Genomic DNA, 16,842 nt, shown 5'->3' on the forward strand with positions numbered 1-16,842 from the left:
CACACCTACTAGTTGCCTGAGTCCTTCCCTCCGCTGCATCAGAGGAGAGAGGGAAGTGGCTTTGATGTGGGCCTCTCCAGGACTTAGCTCCCAGCTCAAGTCCTCAAGGTGCTTCAGCTTCCTCACCCTCACTTTCTCCCCTGGGGCTTGGCTACCGGGCTGGCCCTGTGAGGTCTGAATGGGGTATGTGGAGGGCGGGCTGCTTACATCTGACTCTTGCTCTGCCTTACCCAGGCCACCTACATCTACATGAAGGCCGCCTACCTCAGCATGTTTGGAAAAGAGGATTACAAGCCGTTTGGGGATGATGAAGTGGAGTTGTTCAGGTGGGTCCGGGGCCTCAGCCACATCTGCCCACAGCCACCCTGAGCTGTGGGCACCAGGGAGGGAGGTGGCGGGCTTCTTACCTCCCCTGGCTCTGAGCTCCCTGACCCTCCCGCAGGATGGCCCCATGTGCCTCATCACCACCACTTCCTACTGCTGCTTGTTCCGGCCCTTTGAATCTGTTCAGAGGGCTCCCCGCCCCCCCCCCCCCCCCCCCGCCGGCCTCAAGAAAGGGGTTTTATCAACATCCTTTCCACTGAGCCTCTTTCTTCTGGTCAGTGGGATAGATGTGTGGACACTGAAGTTCAGAGATCTGAGGTCCCTTCTGCTGAGTTAGCCAGCTCTACTCAGAGAAGCACAGTAGAGAACCAAAATGTGGGAATCAAACAGGATCAAATCCAGCCTCTGCCGTTTCTTAGCTGTGTCACTGTGAACAATTTCAGTAGCTATAAAATGAGAATAACCACTTCTGCCTTGCAGGGTTGTTTTGTGAATCAAATAGAGACTATATTGAAGAGCCTGGAGTAGGGCCTGGAGCCACTGAATAGTGGCTGTTTTTATTCTTATCTGTGCTGCTGATTGCCTTGTGAGAAGGGTCTAGAGCAGAGCTCAGCCTCAGCAGGCTGAGGATGGAGCCTTGGGCCTTCTTCCAGTCCTGGGTGAGGGCTGACCCCAGCTTGCAGACCTGGGAGTGGTGGTAACCTGAGCTTCCCACTAACTGCTGTCATAGTTGTAGGGTGTTTTATCATTTACCAAGTGCCTCCACTTCTCCATCTCAAAGCTCTTCCAGAAAGCCTGGGACAGTAAGTATCTGTGGGGGAGGAAGGATCATTTTCCCTCTACAGTTCTAGGTTCTTGGCTAGAGACTGGCTGAGATACTCCCCCCACCCCTAATAATAAAAGATTAACAGGAGAGAAATAGGCCAGAGTTTAATAACGTGTATACCTCCTGTATACACGGGCGAGACCCAGGAAAACTGAGTCACTGAAATGGCCCAAGCCATCACCTTAAATATCATCCCCAGCTAAACATAACAGAAGATGTTGGGAGGTGGAGAGCCAGTTCTGAGAGGTTTTCAGGCAAAGCACAGTAAAGGAGGGTAAGGTGGTCCTGCAGATTTAAGTCTCTGCTTTCTCCTTTAAGAGTTTCTAGGGCTTGTCATCATCCTCTTTCAGGTACAGAGGAGAAAAGCCCTTATTATTGGGAGATCTCACTTATAAATGTAATTGTCTCTTAAAAAAGGGCAGCTGCTACTAGGTTTTCAGAGCTTTTCCTGTATCTGCTGTTCCTTAACCAGCCTAACATAATCCTTATGCCAAAGAGGCATATTTCGGGGTGACAAATGCTGCTCCCCTTCATATCACTATCTCCAATTCAGAGATGAGAAAACAGGGGCCCAGAGAGGTTCCACAGTGAATAAGCAGGGGAGGTGTTTGGCAGGGAACCTCACAACTAGATCCAGCTGGATGGCTCAGGCCTGAGGGTCACAGCCACACCCAGTGACTGTGGCAGAAATCGGAGGGTGGGAATGGAGCTGGGTGGGTGAGGCCCCAGATGTGGAGGCTTGCCAGCTGCATGCATGTTACTCTGCACTTGGAAACAGCTAAGGAGGCCACAACTCACGTGGCAAGTTAATTAAAGGTTTGAGCCGTGCGGTTGTGGGCAGGTCCTTCCCTTTCTCTGGGTGTTAATCTCCCCTGTGGAACTGGGGTCAGACTTCTGCTGGGCCTTCTGGGCCTGAGAGTGGAAGCAAGACAACTAGCAAAGCAGGCCTGGGGTGTTTGCTGACATTCTCACCTCTGCCAGCTGGTGTGGAGGAGGCCTCTTACCTAGCCTCGGGAAGTGGTCGGGTTTGGGGACAGGGCCTGTGATATAAGGCCACAGCCACAGGCTGTTGAGTCCGACACAGTCCCTCATATAAACTGGGGAAACTGAGGCCCAGAGAGGAGCCAAGCAGAGGCTGGGCAGGCTGGAGATCTCAGTCCTCTCTAGCTTTTTTCTTCCCCTCATCTCTTTCACAGAGCAGTGCCTGGCCTGAAGCTCAAGATTGCAGGGAAATCTCTACCTACAGAGAAGTTTGCTATCCGGAAGTCCAGACGCTACCTCTCCCCCAAACCGATCTCGTTGCCAATCCCTGCTCTGGTGGGTAGGAGGGTCTAGACTGTCCCTGTACTTCTTTGGATTGTGGGGATTAACTGAAAGCCAGAGATACTGCTACGGCCAGGGGGAAGTGGATGGGAGAGAAAGACCGTCATGCTCAGGGCCCTGAAAAGGATTTCACAGTTTCCTGGGACTGTGAGGGAAGCACACAAATAGGCCAGAGCCAGCCCCAGCCTGAGAAAATACTGGTCTGGTGGGGGCAGGGAGACAGGTGAGCAGGCTTCAGGCGCCTCAAGGTGGGAGAGCAGGCCCACACCCCTGTGCTCTGGCAAGGGCATCACTCAGCTGTTTGTGTTCCCACCCATCTGTTTCAGTCTCGTCACATGATTATAACTGTTTACACTGTCCCCCTCACTGGACCAAGTTTTTCTGAGGCCTAGGACCATGTTATAGGGCACTGACTGTGTTCTTTACACCCATTGCCTCATTTGATCCTCACATCAGCCCTGAGTATCAGATGCTGGTAGTATCCCCATTTTACAGATGGGGAGAAGGCCTAATAGGTAAGTGGAGAGAGAAAATATCTAATAAATAGGTAAGATAAGTAGAAAGATAAAGTAACTTGTCCAGGTCACACAGCTAGTCAGTTGAAGAGTTAGAATTTAAACCTAGAATGGTTCTAGAGCCCAGATTCTGAACCGCTGTTATGATGCTACTTCCATGCATGATTTGAGCAGGCATCAGAGAAGTTCCCAGCTCGTTAAGAGTCTTTGTTATTCAAATACTAAGGTAGCCAAAAAAGTGGAAAGGGCACTGCTTTTTTTTCTGGTCCTAGCTCCACTATTCACTAACAATGTGCCCTTGGATAGGGTTCCCCTTCCCTTAATGTAAGATTAGGAATCATATACATCTTGCCCGTTTCATACAGCAGTAACGAGAATTAGCTGATAAACTGTTAAATATTTTATGAATCAAAAACAATATCAATATACAGTTTATTATGTATCCTAGGTTATTTCTAAACACATTTTGAAGCTGTTTATAGCTTAAAATGTACAATAAAACTTATGGGGGTGATGGAAAGGGCAAGAAGTGACTATACCAGAAATTTAGGAGAATTTCTCAAACTATAATCTGCAAAATGCTATTTATGCCTAAAATAGTTTCTGTGATTAAATATATTTGGGAAAGACTGGCCTAAACAAAGTTTATACACTGTGGACCTTTTGGAGCCTTCATATAATAATATGTATGGTAAGTCTCCAAGAATAAGCTTGAAGATGATTTTTTTTCCCCTTATTTGGCCACAGACCTCTTTCTTTAAAGGAACATTTGCTAACTTAGGACCATATACACCATTTGAGGAATACTGGTTCTAAACTTAAATTCCCTCCCTAGAACATAATAACAAGAACCAAAATAATATCTTTTTAGAACTTTTTGTATACAAATCACTTTCACATCTATTACCTGGTTTCATAGTTTAGGAAATGCTAATGGAATTACTATAACTGAACATTTAATTTAGAATTCTGAGATTCCTGGCAGTGGAGGAAAGAAAGGAATCCGATGTGTTGCGTAGTTTTCATGATGGTAACTCAAGCCCACTGCCTTGGGAGAAGAGAGACAGGGTGACATGACAGTCTTAAGAGCTATTGTAAATCCTAAAGTGCTTAAGTAAATATAGTTCCTTCAATATGGGAGGGTCCTGCCAGATGAGCAGGGAGGAGGACTTCCTGGAGAATGTGGGTCATAGCCTGGTCCTCAAAGTATGGGGGAAGAGTCTGGACACAGAGAGGTTGGGAGAGAGAGCAGGATAACCACCCAGGGAAGCCACGAACATAAGAGTATTAAAAACTATATGCAGGGCGCCTGGGTGGCTCATTTGGTTAAGCGACTGCCTTCGGCTCAGGTCATGATCCTGGAGTCCCGGGATCAAGCCCCGCATCAGGCTCCCTGCTCCACAGGGAGTCTGCTTCTCCCTCTGACCCTCCCCCTTCTCATGTGCTCTCTCTCTCTCAAATAAATGAATAAATAAAATCTTAAAAAAAAAACAAAACTGTGCAGCTATGAGCAGAACAGCGAGGATATGGGTCCATCTTAAATCCACATTGGTGTTAAGGTGAGATCCCAATATCCGTGATGAGGCTCCCTGCCACGGCCCCTTCGAGCCCTTCATAGGCTGGGCTGAGATCTGTCATAAAAGATTAGAGCTAGAAGGGCCTTTAATGATCCTCTTGATCTGAGCTGCCCATTTACAGCTGGGGAAACTAAGGCCCCACCTGGGAGGAAACCTTTGGACTGACTTGCGCTCAGGAGATGGTGTACATTTGGAATGGCTCTCAGGAAATGATGTACATTTGCAATGGCTATGCTGTGATTGCCCTCAGGAAATGATGTACATTTGGAATGGCTATGCTGTGATTGGGAAGCAGCCGGAACTCACAGACGGGATACTTGGGATTATCACCAAGGCTGAAGAGATGCTGAAAAAGGGCCCAGGTGACTAACCCCGGCCCTTGAAACTGCCAGGCTGAGTCAGATCACAGGTCTTTACAGTTAAAGTTTCCCTCTACTAAAAACGTTCTTCCTTACTTCTCTACCCTGGTTAGTGGTGCTTTGTCTTTCTAAGACTGAGCTTCAATGGCAGCTTCTCCAAGCTGTCCATTGTCCCCCAGGTAGGGTCAAGGCCTCCTCTGGGCTCCCACAGCCCCTGGGCTTCCTTCAATCAATCCTGATCTCACTACATTGTCACTGTCTCAGTATCTGTCTTTCCTTCCCAGATGTGAGCTTCCTGAGGACAGTGACCATGTGTGAGTTACCTCTCTGTCCCCAGGGCCCAGCAGAGTAGGGGCTCCATGAGTAACTGTTGCAGAAATAAACAAGCCTGTCTTCTGCCCTCACTCCCCTATTCTTAGAGAATGAGTACTCAGTGGATGATGAGTGCTTGGTGAAGTTGCTGAAAGGCCTCTGTCTGAAATACCTAGGCCGTGTCCAGGAAGCTGAGGAGAATTTCAGGAGCATCTCTTTCAAGTAAGTGCCTCTGTGGCTGCTCCCACTCCAGGTGGCCTACTGCTGGGCCCGTCTCCTGGGTAGAATTGGCAGGGTCCCTCCTTCCTCACCTGCACTCCAATGCTTGACTCTAGCCTACCCCCAATTCACTACATTTGTACTAGTGTCTGTTCTATGCCAGGATCCTTGCTGGGCACAGATCATTAGACCTCATTCCCCGGGGCCACCAGATTGCCTACCTACAGGAGTCCATCCACACTGAAGTTTTAGGTGAATGGTGGCTCCTAGAGTTTGTAATTCAAGTCTGCCCTTGAGGAGCACAAATGTTACAGGTAGACAGCTCTAGGCAACTCAGTCTGGCTGTGTTAAGAGGAAAGCAGGGAGGACAGTAGGTGCCCTGAGGAGGGACCTAAACATAATGCAAGATACCAAGAAAGGCTTTCCAGGGATGCCATTTTAACTGGGAAGTTTATCAGGCAGAGAAAGGAAAACAGGAGTTTTAAGTGGGAGTAAGTACAGCATGTGCAAATGCCTGGACACAGGATAAACACCCAAGGTTGGGGTGACAGTGATTAGGTCCTTCTCTGCTTGGGTGAAGTTATATAGAGGGAAAGGGTTATAGATGAAATAAGGGGGACTAGACTGAGAAGGGCCTGGATGTTTTGCTTACAAGGCTGAACTTTATCCTGCAGACAGAAAAGATCAGGAAGGATACTGAGCAGGGCAGGTTTGGGTTTTAAAAGAGTACCTGACGCAGCATGGAGAGTGGGTCAGAAGGGCCAAGCCTGGAGACAGTAGACTTCCTAATTTAGTAAACCATGTAACTTGGACAAAGGGGGTTGGCAACAGTGGGCATGGGCCAAGGACATGGCATGAGCCATAAGTTATCAGGGAACTGAGGCCCTAGGTGCAGAGGACTGGAAGGCTCTTGTGTGGATCATAAGCCTTTCTACGGCTATGTGGTGGGAACCTTCCCAACTAGGATTCGTTATCAGAAAACCCCATGTGAAGGCATGGACTAGATCCTCCCACTCGGGGAAGGCTCAGGAAGACTCTGAAGGATATCTCAAGGGCAGAGCCGGTAAGCCATGTCCTCCTCTGTCCCACAGTGAAAAGAAGATTAAATATGATCACTACTTGATACCAAACGCTCTGCTGGAGCTGGCCCTACTGTTTATGGAGCAAGGCAGAAACGAAGAGGCTGTCAAACTCTTGGAAACTGCCAAGTAAGGCGTGGTTAGCGTCGGTCTGTCCTTTGTTCCCCCTGAGCTCAGGAGCTTCACCCGGGTTGGGGAAGAAGAACACAGGCAGCAGGGAGGAAGGGTGCTGGTAAGGGCATTATGGCAGGCCAGACGCTGGGCCTGTGTCCCTGGGACAATTCTCACCTGGTATAGGGAGGCTTCTTCAATTTGCCAGTGAGGATTGGAATCCCAGAAGCAGGGAGTGAATTATCCAGGATCACACCATAAGCCAACTGCTGGGCTGGTAGGAAGACCCAGGTCTCCTGCCTTCTAGCCCCATGGATTTATTTCTTAAAATCATTCCCTCAAGCTTGGGGACTCAACAGGAATAAGAGTGGTTCCAGAGGGTACAACACCAGGGTGAGGGGTTACACATCCTGTTTTTCTCTACTGGACAAGGCCCAACTCTTTCTTTGGACAGAGACAGGGATTTAAGTGTCTGAAAATCTTCCTTGGCCTGGTAGTCTCCTACAGTTCAGATCGAAGGAAAAGCACTTCTTAGAGCAGCCTTATATGCCTCATTCTCTGGTCTTTTCCAGGCAGAACTACAAGAATTACTCCATGGAGTCAAGGACACATTTTAGAATCCAGGCAGCCATACTCCAAGCCAAGTCTTCCCTAGAGAATGGCAACAGATCCATGGTCTCATCAGTGTCCTTATAGTTTTATGCAGCACTCCAGGCTGGAAGACAGAAACAGCTGGACAGAGCTCCTGGAAACATTTCAACAAGATCCCCTCCCCTGCCCTGCCTTTGGGGTCCACCGGTGCTCCAGTGGGATAGCATGACATAGGTATCCATGCAGAAGGGAAGCCGGCATTTTCACCAGTGTGGCCAAGGGCCTTTACCAAGGACAGAGCAGGTGGAGTCCTCTGCCTGCCCTATCACACATACGGGTACTTGTTTTTCACTGTGATGTTTAAGAGAATGTATGAACAGTTTACATTTTCCTTAGAAATATTAGTGGGATCACAGTTGGCTTTAAAAACAAAAACAAAAACAAAAAAACCCACCACCTGTAAATCTTTGTTTTAACCCATACTTATCTGGAGGTAAATCTATATATGATGCTTTTCAAAATTCAGCAATGTCTCAGCTTCCAGGGCCAGAAGGACCATCAAGGCTTCTGAAGGTTGGGTGTAGATGTTGCACACTGACACCCACTACCTTACTTCTTACACCTCAGTTTCACTCCCTTAGTAACTTTCCAATTTAAAACAAAAATGAAAATTATTTCACTAAAAAGACATGTGAATCCCTCTGTAGAAAAAAAAATTCTCTACAAGTAAGGAATGGGAGTTGCTGAGGCCTGACAGAACGGGAGCTGTGTGGCCCTTTCTGTGCCAAAGCCAAGAAGTTGGTGGGGGGAGGTTCTCAGACACCAGTCCGCATCCTCACTGTATGCCAAACTGAAACAACTGGGAATAATTTACAAAACAAAAATCATCTGTACTTCACTACGAGGTACATTCATTTACTGACAGCATTTGTCTTACAATGGTTATTCCTGGCCCATTGTGTATGTTTTATATTTTTCAGTTAAGAGAAAAGAGATATTTAATAAAACTTATACACTTAAGAGATCATGCAACATCTATTTCAGTAAAATATGTGTTGCTTGAATTCTTGGGCAAGGCAGAAAAGTCTGGATCAGAAGCCATATAGCCCAGGTATGTTTTATTTAGACAACACGATGCCTTAAATGTTTTTAAAATAACATTTAAAAATGGGGATATTTCACAAATCTGGTTTCTGGCCTCTTATTTAAAAAAGAGAATCCAATCTGGCAACATTGGGCTCATCCCTATAAGACAACAAGGCAACAATCAGTTGGAGCGGAGTAGAGGCTGCTCTCCACACTTATATTAACCTTCTGTCCCTTAAAAGCATCTGAATGTGGAAGCTCTGGGACTGCCACAGCAAGAACTCAAGTTCAGTGACTAGACACCAAGCTTTACCATTCACAAGCCAATGACAGCATACTTCAACTTAACCATTTCCCTGGTGGAAAAAAATCATGTACACAGTAAAAATATTCATGAGTGAAATGTGACTCCTCAAATACATGAATGCAATTTCTGTAAGGGAAGAACCACAGACAATTTCTCCAATCTTCCAGCATTGCTGGATTTTTAGCAAACACTTCTGAACATATGCCAGGGGCTGGTTAGATTATTAACATAGTCAACCAGCCTTCTGTGACTAATAATGAAGTCATAGGTTTTAAGTAAAGCAAATTCTCATTAGGAAAACAAAGCAGAAAACCCTGTCAGGATCCTCTTTTGCACTTAGTACTGTCAGAGCAGAAATGCTATGAAAAAAAAAATTTCTCGTTTTGTTAGAACTAGACACAAGAATGCTCTCCACCGAGAGCAAGCCCTCTGCAAGCTTGCTCTCCAAAGCCTGGATTCTCGGAGACCAGCCTGTTTCTAGGTTGTTGGGTAGGGCAGGGTGAGAGGAATGACTAGAACCAGGCTGCTGAATGAGGGTGGCCTTTTGTGGTTCCTTCACATATTGGAACACTAGTATCTACTGCTGTATAAAAAAAAAAAACAAACAGCACACTGGTCACAGGATGCCAAGCACAACTTGCAAAACTGCAGTTAACAAAACACTTTTCTTTAAACATTCATTTTAGGCACTTTTATTTTTAAAAAATTTATGCTAGGATGGTTTCCTTGTCAGTGTTATTACTGATTTCCTGCTGGGCTTCATTAATTAACCAATGCAACCTCACCTCTGCTGCCACGGCTACAGTCTGGCTGGTAAGAGAAATCAGTGGGGTTTTGTCTACTTTATCCGACCTGCAGCTTATGAGATAGTCTATTAAAAACATGTTTGCGAAGTTGGGTGAAAATGTCAGGTGTCTAACCCTTGTGTGGAAGCTTTGAAGGTGAAAATTCTGTCCTGGGCTTCTTGTTCTATCTTCTTTCAGCCATTTCTGGTTATTAATTCTCTAATAGTGCAGAGCTTTCCAGCACATATGCCCTGGAGAGGGAACTATCAGGTGGAGAATTCTGGCCTAGAAGTAAGGAGACCTGAAATCTAGTCCCTGCTTTGTTACTAATTTTCAGAGTGACCTTGGGAAAGCCATGGACCCTCAAAAAATTACTAATTTGCACTAGATTAAGGCTCTTTCCTGCTGTCAATGGTTCTAACTCTGGTCAAGTATATTTTTGGATTTTCATATCCAAAGTGAGACAAGAGATATATACCTCCCTACCTTTTGCCAAAGCCTTGTATCCACTCAACCAGAAATGGGAGGCTTTCTCAATCAAAGGCCTCTATAGTAGCCCAGCACACTTGGAGAGCAAATAATCTTCACCTGGGGAAAGTCTAAATCCTGTTACACAGAGGAACTCCACCATTAGGAAGTAGCAACTGTGTACCATAATCTAAACAGGCCCTCTGCAATGGAAAGTCTACCTCTGCCTCTCACTGGTTACAGGCCCTTGGACTCACAGGGTGGCTGCCAGCAGTGTGCTGGTCCCTATCAGCTCTCCCATGTGTTGGCAGGATTCCCTACTCCTTATCTCTCAAGTCAGAATGGGAGTATTTCCAAGACAGCTTTCGTCATTCACAGCAAAAAGTCATAAGCTGACAGCTAAAGCAGGACCCTAAAAGGCCAATGCCAACACAAGACTTGGCTGAGGCCCAGGTGAAAGAGTTCCAGCAACTGAAGAACGACACCAGGTGGTTTTCAGAAAGCCTCAGCCTGCTGAGTGCTAGAATCATGAAGAAAAATCCAGAGAGACTTTTCTCTGGAGTTACTCCCAAGTTTTTCTTCTAAGATGATGAGGACTTTTTCTTTGCTTCAAATTTAAAGCCTAATAGTGAGCCTTTCAACTGTTTCCTTAGTCTTTAGCACCATCATACGAATTCACTAATAAACGAGAGGTGCTTAGATTCTGAAAACCAAGCAAAATGGGAACTTCTCATACACACCTCAGATGCAGCTTTCCAAGGCTGGAAAATGCCTTTTTGCTTTGGTTAGCATTAGCTCTTTTGAAATCTAGTGCAAAGTTCATCACTGCCCAACAGGTTAAGTCCATAAACAAGGAACCTCATTTTGGGGCTTGAAAAATCCATTTCTAAATGGGTAATGTATGAATTGTTTCTAGTATATAAAACCACTGTTAAGTGACAAAATATAACAGAGCCCTTCTTTTGGGAAGACAATTACTAAACGTTGCTTTGGACTTCTAAGAAAGAGCTGACATTCAAGTTTAATCAGACACATCATAGCTAACACCTCACAAATAACTGGATTGGGTTTTATTTTTCATCACATCATTAGCAAATCGTTCAGAACACCATATACCATATGCTTTGGGTGGAAAAATAATAACTAATATTAAGTGCTCACTATTTACCTCTTGCTAGTCTAGGCATTTTACACATATGTAATTCTCATAACCATCCTATGAAGTAGGGACTATTACAGATGAGAAAACTGAGACACAGGTTAAATAACTTGCCTAAGATCACAGCTATTATGCAGCAGAAAGATTTAAAGCCAGGCAGCTGAATTCTAAAGCCCATCCTTTGCTAAACTGCTGGTCAAACTGTAAAATTAGCAGGTTAAAGTTGGATCTGACTTACATTGACCTTTGGGCCACTCACTATTAAGGATGGAAAAGGTACTGGCTAATAGCTCAAACACCAGAAATCCTTGGCTTGGAACACATGGAGCATTTTGTTTGTGTGGCATGGTTCTGGAATTGGCAGAATGTATTTCCACACCTCTAGAATAGTGCTGGAGGCGAATCTCAATGTCTTTTTGATAGCATAATCCAGGCTTTCCAATTCACACAATGTCTAAGACTTGCTTTTAGATCCTAAATGACAGGGTGAACTCTTATGAGGCCTCCCCGAGAAAAGCTGGGCTCATTACTTTTGCAAAGCCAACCAAATCTTATAAGCATTCAGAGTTCACCACTAGGACCGGACTCTTGAGGCAAACCCTCAGTTACCTTTTTCAACTTCTTTTTCTCAGGGACAAGAAATTTGGAGCCGACAAGCACTGATGTTAATAGAAGGGCTCCGAACCATACAGGTGTTGCTCCTCCTTTGATCACAATTAGTTTTAGATGCTTAAAGTCTATACCTTATTGATAATACTGCTTCATTCATACGCAGAGAAAAACAAACTTTTTGTGGAGGCATCCAAAGATGACTAAATCTTCCAGTGGACAGAAACTTAAGGAAAAAAAATGTAAAGGACAGTATCTCTCCTAAAGTTGCCTTGAAAACTTTATGCAAACAGTAAACGGTTTTAGTCTGTCAGCAACATTTATCAGATGGATCCAGCTGTTGTCCTGAGCTAATGCCTATTGCTCAGTGATAAAGCAAACAAGAACAATGTGGACAATTAAAACATGCAGATAAATCCAAATCCCTTTTGTACAGTTTTGCTGAAGCCCCTAACAAAAATTTTATGGATCAGGAAATGGGTTGTAAAGGGACTTGTGGATTTTGTTTCCATGCTAAAAAGCAAGGAGATAGCAAAAGGTAAAATGGAAAAGCAAAGTCTGGATATTCGTATCTGGACAATCAACCTCGGAATAATCAATGAGCACCTAGTTGTGCTGTTATTTTTTAAACTACCACTATATAATTTATAAAAGGACTGGGTAGAATTAAGTGGGCTAATCATTTTTTTGTGGGATGTTTTTTGAGACCCACGGGCTCTCAGAAAACAAATTACAAAGTATATTTAAGTTAATATTGCCAAAATACATGTGCCTCACCCATTTATTAACATCTGTATGTCATTTTAATATAAACCTTAATGTGTTGTAATGTAACTCCTAGGAGCTTAAAAAAGAGGTTCTTTTTCTCTAGTAAAAATAATGTGCTAAGCTAATAAACAGCCCAGTTAACGTCCCCTAAATACATAAAATTAACTTACTATATCTTTCAAACCACTTAGAAAAAGTACTATTTTAAGATATTTATATTATACAATCAAAAATTTAGTTACTCCATTAAATCCTTGTTTCACTTGAATTACCACACATGAAAGCCATAAATCTGAACTGTGAGCATTAAACCACTGACTAACCATAGGCAAATACATGTTTTCACCTACAGAACTGAGAAATTTTTTCAGAGACCATTTTTAATGGCTCTCAGGAAAATCTCATTTAATAGTAGGTTAATCAATAATTACATTCAATGCAACAATGAAAATTTAATAGTTGGACATTTTTACTCTATAACAAGCATTTATTAATAAGCACCTAGGTTTTGTGTACACCTTTAAGGAAAAAATGTATTTAAAGAGATGAATAGGTAGATCCAATCTTTAAACGGGCAGGCTAGCCTATACTTATGGATTCATTTCTGAAGGGAGCAGGAACATAGCCTTCATGAATAGAAGAGGCATGAAATTGATGGAAACGAGATCTCAATGGCCAAATATTTAGGAACTGAGACTTAGAGGGAAGAAATTAGAAGGAATTCAACTAAGTCCCCAAAGGGTTAATATAACACAGGAAGAGACAGCTCAGGACACTGATGGCTCTTATGACCATACTTCCCATGATGGAGACATCCAGATTGGCCTGTGTCTGAGGGAAGTGTCACTGAGTGTAAGATTAGCGCAAGGGAGCTGCATAGAGGGTACAGAAGGAGGGATTATAAACTGTCTTCTCTGACTTTCTCCCATCCAGGAAAAGAATAGCTGATCTTTACTTTCAGTGAGTAAATTTAAAGTACCTGAGGAGATACTACTAACCAATCCAACTTTTATGTCCACAGTTTCAAAATTAAAGGCTTACAAAATTAGTTGAGGTTACTACAGTGGCTGCAAGTGTAACCTAATTGGCTCTGAGAAACTGCTAGGCAATGCCTTTAAGCAGAGGTAACCACCAAAAACTGCCTACATTTCTGAATCATGCCAAAGAAACTTCCCTTCATTACTGTTTACCATTTCAGTCTCAGAAGTATACAGGCAGGTCTGCTTTTTTAAAATGCATGTTTCCTTATGACGAAGCTTTGTATGCAAAGAATGTTTTAATACAATGCTCACTGTATTCTGTAAAATCATATTGGCTTATATTACGCAGGGGACACTAACAGTAGGGGCAATCTTCTCCTGGTTTAAGAAATTCCCTATAAAGAACACTCAGAGGGGGCGCCTGGGTGGCTCAGTCGTTAAGCGCCTGCCTTCGGCTCAGGTCATGATCCCAGGATCCTGGGATGGAGCCCCATGTCGGGCTCCCTGCTCGGTGGAGAGCCTGCTTCTCCCTCCCCCAATCCCTCTGCTTGTGTTCCCTCTCTCGCTGTGTCTCTCTCTGTCAAATAAATAAATAAAAAATCTTTAAAGAAAAAAAAAAAGAACATTCAGAGAATTGAAAGGGTTTTTGTGAGAAGTATTTCAACTTGTTGGGTTTACACTTAAAAGATTCTTTTACTTTTTCCTGGTCAGGCTTTTCAGGTATTTCAAATCCTACAGCCACCCTTGAACACATCTTGCCCAAGTCTAAAAGTTGCACCTATTATTTGGCTTCAGAAAATTTGAAGCTATCAAGTTTCTAAATTTATGATTAGATGGTATTAAATACCACACCAGAAAAAAATCTTCCCAAAAAGTTTATAGACCTCGTGATTAAATTTATACATTGTTTTAAATTTATACACCATTTTAAAGAAAGGATTAGATAATTTGGGGAATATTCTTATGTAATCAACTCTAACTGTAGCCCTTTACAACTGTATTATAACTTTATTTAAAGTAGTAAAAGCCAAAATTGATAGTTCTTAACATGGTGTATGGAAATCAAAATTAAAGAATACAAAGTACCTTAAAAAAAATTTTCAGCTCAATACTAGTTCCTTCAATATTACTGCCAAACTTCTGTGAAATAGCCTTGCAATAAAGAAAGACTAACAGCAACATTAGATGATTTTTTTAAAAAAGTTCACTTACCTATTTTAACAATCTGGAAAAAAGGAAAGTTTGACTGTAATACTTGATGACACAGACATCATGTGTAAGTAGAAAATGGATAAAAAAAAAGTAGTATCACTGAAAATATTGCACAACTTCAGGTTTTCCTCCAAATTTGCTTTATGTAATTGGGTGGATATAAATTAATGAACGAAAACTTAAGCAAGATACATGTAACAATTTAACAGAACCTGATAATCTAATTTTCAATTTTTCTCAAATTCATCTTTAAGTCTTTCCATCATGGGGCTCATAAGAAAATTAACCAACATATGGATACCACAGTCTAATGTCAAACCTTTATAAGTATTTATGACATACTGAATTCCTCTACAATGCAATTATGAAGAACCCTCAAGATACTCATGTTTTGTATGTAGAAAAGTGTTAGAGTCAAATATTCAACTCAATATAAAATAAGAAACATTTCTGATGTTAGACTGAGATTGCTTCTCTTTTGCTAATGAATGATTCTTAGCTGTAATATCACTGAGCTGAACAAATAAGTCACCTTTGAGTACATAAGGAAAAATAAACACATGCTAAATGGATAAAACATTACAAACTACATCTTTACTAGACCATCTCTACCTCTAACACTTCAGAAGCTTAGAGATTCAGAGTGCTCTTACATTGAAAAAGATAAAGGAGAAATTCCCTCTTTGAGATCACAACTATGAAGTCATGTGGTTATACAAATTCTGCATTTGTGTGCAAAACATGAAATACGTTTATCTTAATTCTCCCTGCTTAGACTTGTCAGCCAGCAGGACTTTCCAAGAAACAGAGACTGAGATGTGTTTTATATAACTTCGATAACCTCAGCACTACAACAATAAGAGATGCAGTATCCTTTTGCTATGGTTCAAGACAATAAGGGAAGGAGGTCACAAGAATAAATCAAAGCTATTACAACTGAGCAACTTTTCTCAGTTTCACCATGGTGCCACTTTCATTTTACATAAGCATGGTGGCATAATTCAAGCTCAATAAATCAGAAATCTTAATATTTAAAATTTACCTTGACCTTTAATTAATACCATATTAACAACCAAAATAATTAGATAAAACACATGGGAAAGGGTAATAGGAAACCCCACTTTACTAGAGTTGGTTTTTTGACATTAACTCAGTTTTTATAGAAAAGGGATAGTGCATCTCAGTTTGCTTACAAGCTAGGAGATCACTTTGAATTCTGCATTTCCTAACTGCAAACAGATATAGCACTTATAACAGGTTATAAATAAACTGGTTTTCAAGCATAGAGCCAGCCCCAACGATAATACACTATTTAAAAAGACCTAAGGCAATGAATTCCATTTCCAATGGAAAAAAAGAACTGTGCAAACAAGCTTAAAACTACTTTTTTTGTGCCAGTGTTATAAAATGTAGCTTTTAATAAAACCTTGACCCAAATGCCAGCAACTTCAGAAAAGAATTTGGGTGGGGGGAAAAAGAGAGTTATTTCATTTAGGAAAAACAACCACTATCTTTTTCCTAATCTTCAACACACACAATTTAAACATATACAGCTGCTGTAACACTTTACACAATTCCTATGTACTGGAGCATAACAAGATCTAAATACAATTATATTTTTAAACACTGGGTCAAGGCTTTACATAAAAATACCATCCTACTTTTCCCCCTAAGTTTCTAAAATATCACGTATTTTTCCCCAACATCTGCAGCCATTCAGGAATTTTTAGGAAACTTTTGTGCATGATCTTAATTCCTAATCCCTGGCTCTTTGGGCTCAGTGACAAAAGATCAAAACCACCAAAAATGATGGTTCACTTGAAGTCAGACCAGAGACCCTGGCTCAATTAGTCTCGTAGGACGAAAGCAGTGCCGCATCAACTGGCTCCATGCAAGAGGGGCACGTGAAGGATCTCATCAACCAGTCATCTATACAGTCCAGGTGATAGATGTGCATGCACGGCAGAAATCGAATCGGGTCCCCATAAACAAAGTCCATCATACAGATAACACACCTGTTGGGGGTGAGGGACAGAAATCAGAAAGCAGTTTTAGAGAAGTGATATATCTAGAATACTCTAAAATCCCATTCCAAAGACTGTGTTAATCTAAACAGATGAAAATGGCTTGCCTGTCATTCATCCTACCACCAAAGCATGCAAACTGATTTTTTTCCTAATGAGCATTAATCCACTGACAATCTCTTATTTTGATCCCCTGGAAATTTGCGTG

The 16,842-nt window shown here is 42.5% G+C and overlaps 2 protein-coding genes across 2 annotated transcripts in view; one reads left to right on the forward strand and one right to left on the reverse strand.

The window, feature by feature from the left end:
• Positions 1–7,577, forward strand: part of TTC39A (tetratricopeptide repeat domain 39A) — a 32,912-nt gene extending 25,335 nt beyond the window's left edge. Inside the window, exons 12-17 of the mRNA XM_028106907.2 lie at positions 235–326; positions 2,347–2,467; positions 4,816–4,927; positions 5,344–5,458; positions 6,547–6,663; positions 7,218–7,577. Coding sequence (XP_027962708.1) covers positions 235–326; positions 2,347–2,467; positions 4,816–4,927; positions 5,344–5,458; positions 6,547–6,663; positions 7,218–7,341 — 681 coding nt within the window. The 3' untranslated portion in view covers positions 7,342–7,577. The remainder of the gene's footprint in view (positions 1–234; positions 327–2,346; positions 2,468–4,815; positions 4,928–5,343; positions 5,459–6,546; positions 6,664–7,217) is intronic.
• A 7,156-nt stretch (positions 7,578–14,733) lies between these two features.
• RNF11 (ring finger protein 11) overlaps positions 14,734–16,842 on the reverse strand; it is a 39,428-nt gene continuing 37,319 nt past the window's right edge. The window contains exon 3 of the mRNA XM_028106844.2: positions 14,734–16,625. Within this exon, the coding sequence (XP_027962645.1) occupies positions 16,454–16,625 (172 nt within the window). The 3' untranslated portion in view covers positions 14,734–16,453. The remainder of the gene's footprint in view (positions 16,626–16,842) is intronic.

This window comes from Eumetopias jubatus, unplaced genomic scaffold, assembly GCF_037043125.1.
Source record: "Eumetopias jubatus isolate StellerSeaLion01/CBP00866 unplaced genomic scaffold, mEumJub1_p1.0 scaffold_4, whole genome shotgun sequence".
Taxonomy (NCBI): Eukaryota; Metazoa; Chordata; class Mammalia; order Carnivora; family Otariidae; genus Eumetopias; species Eumetopias jubatus.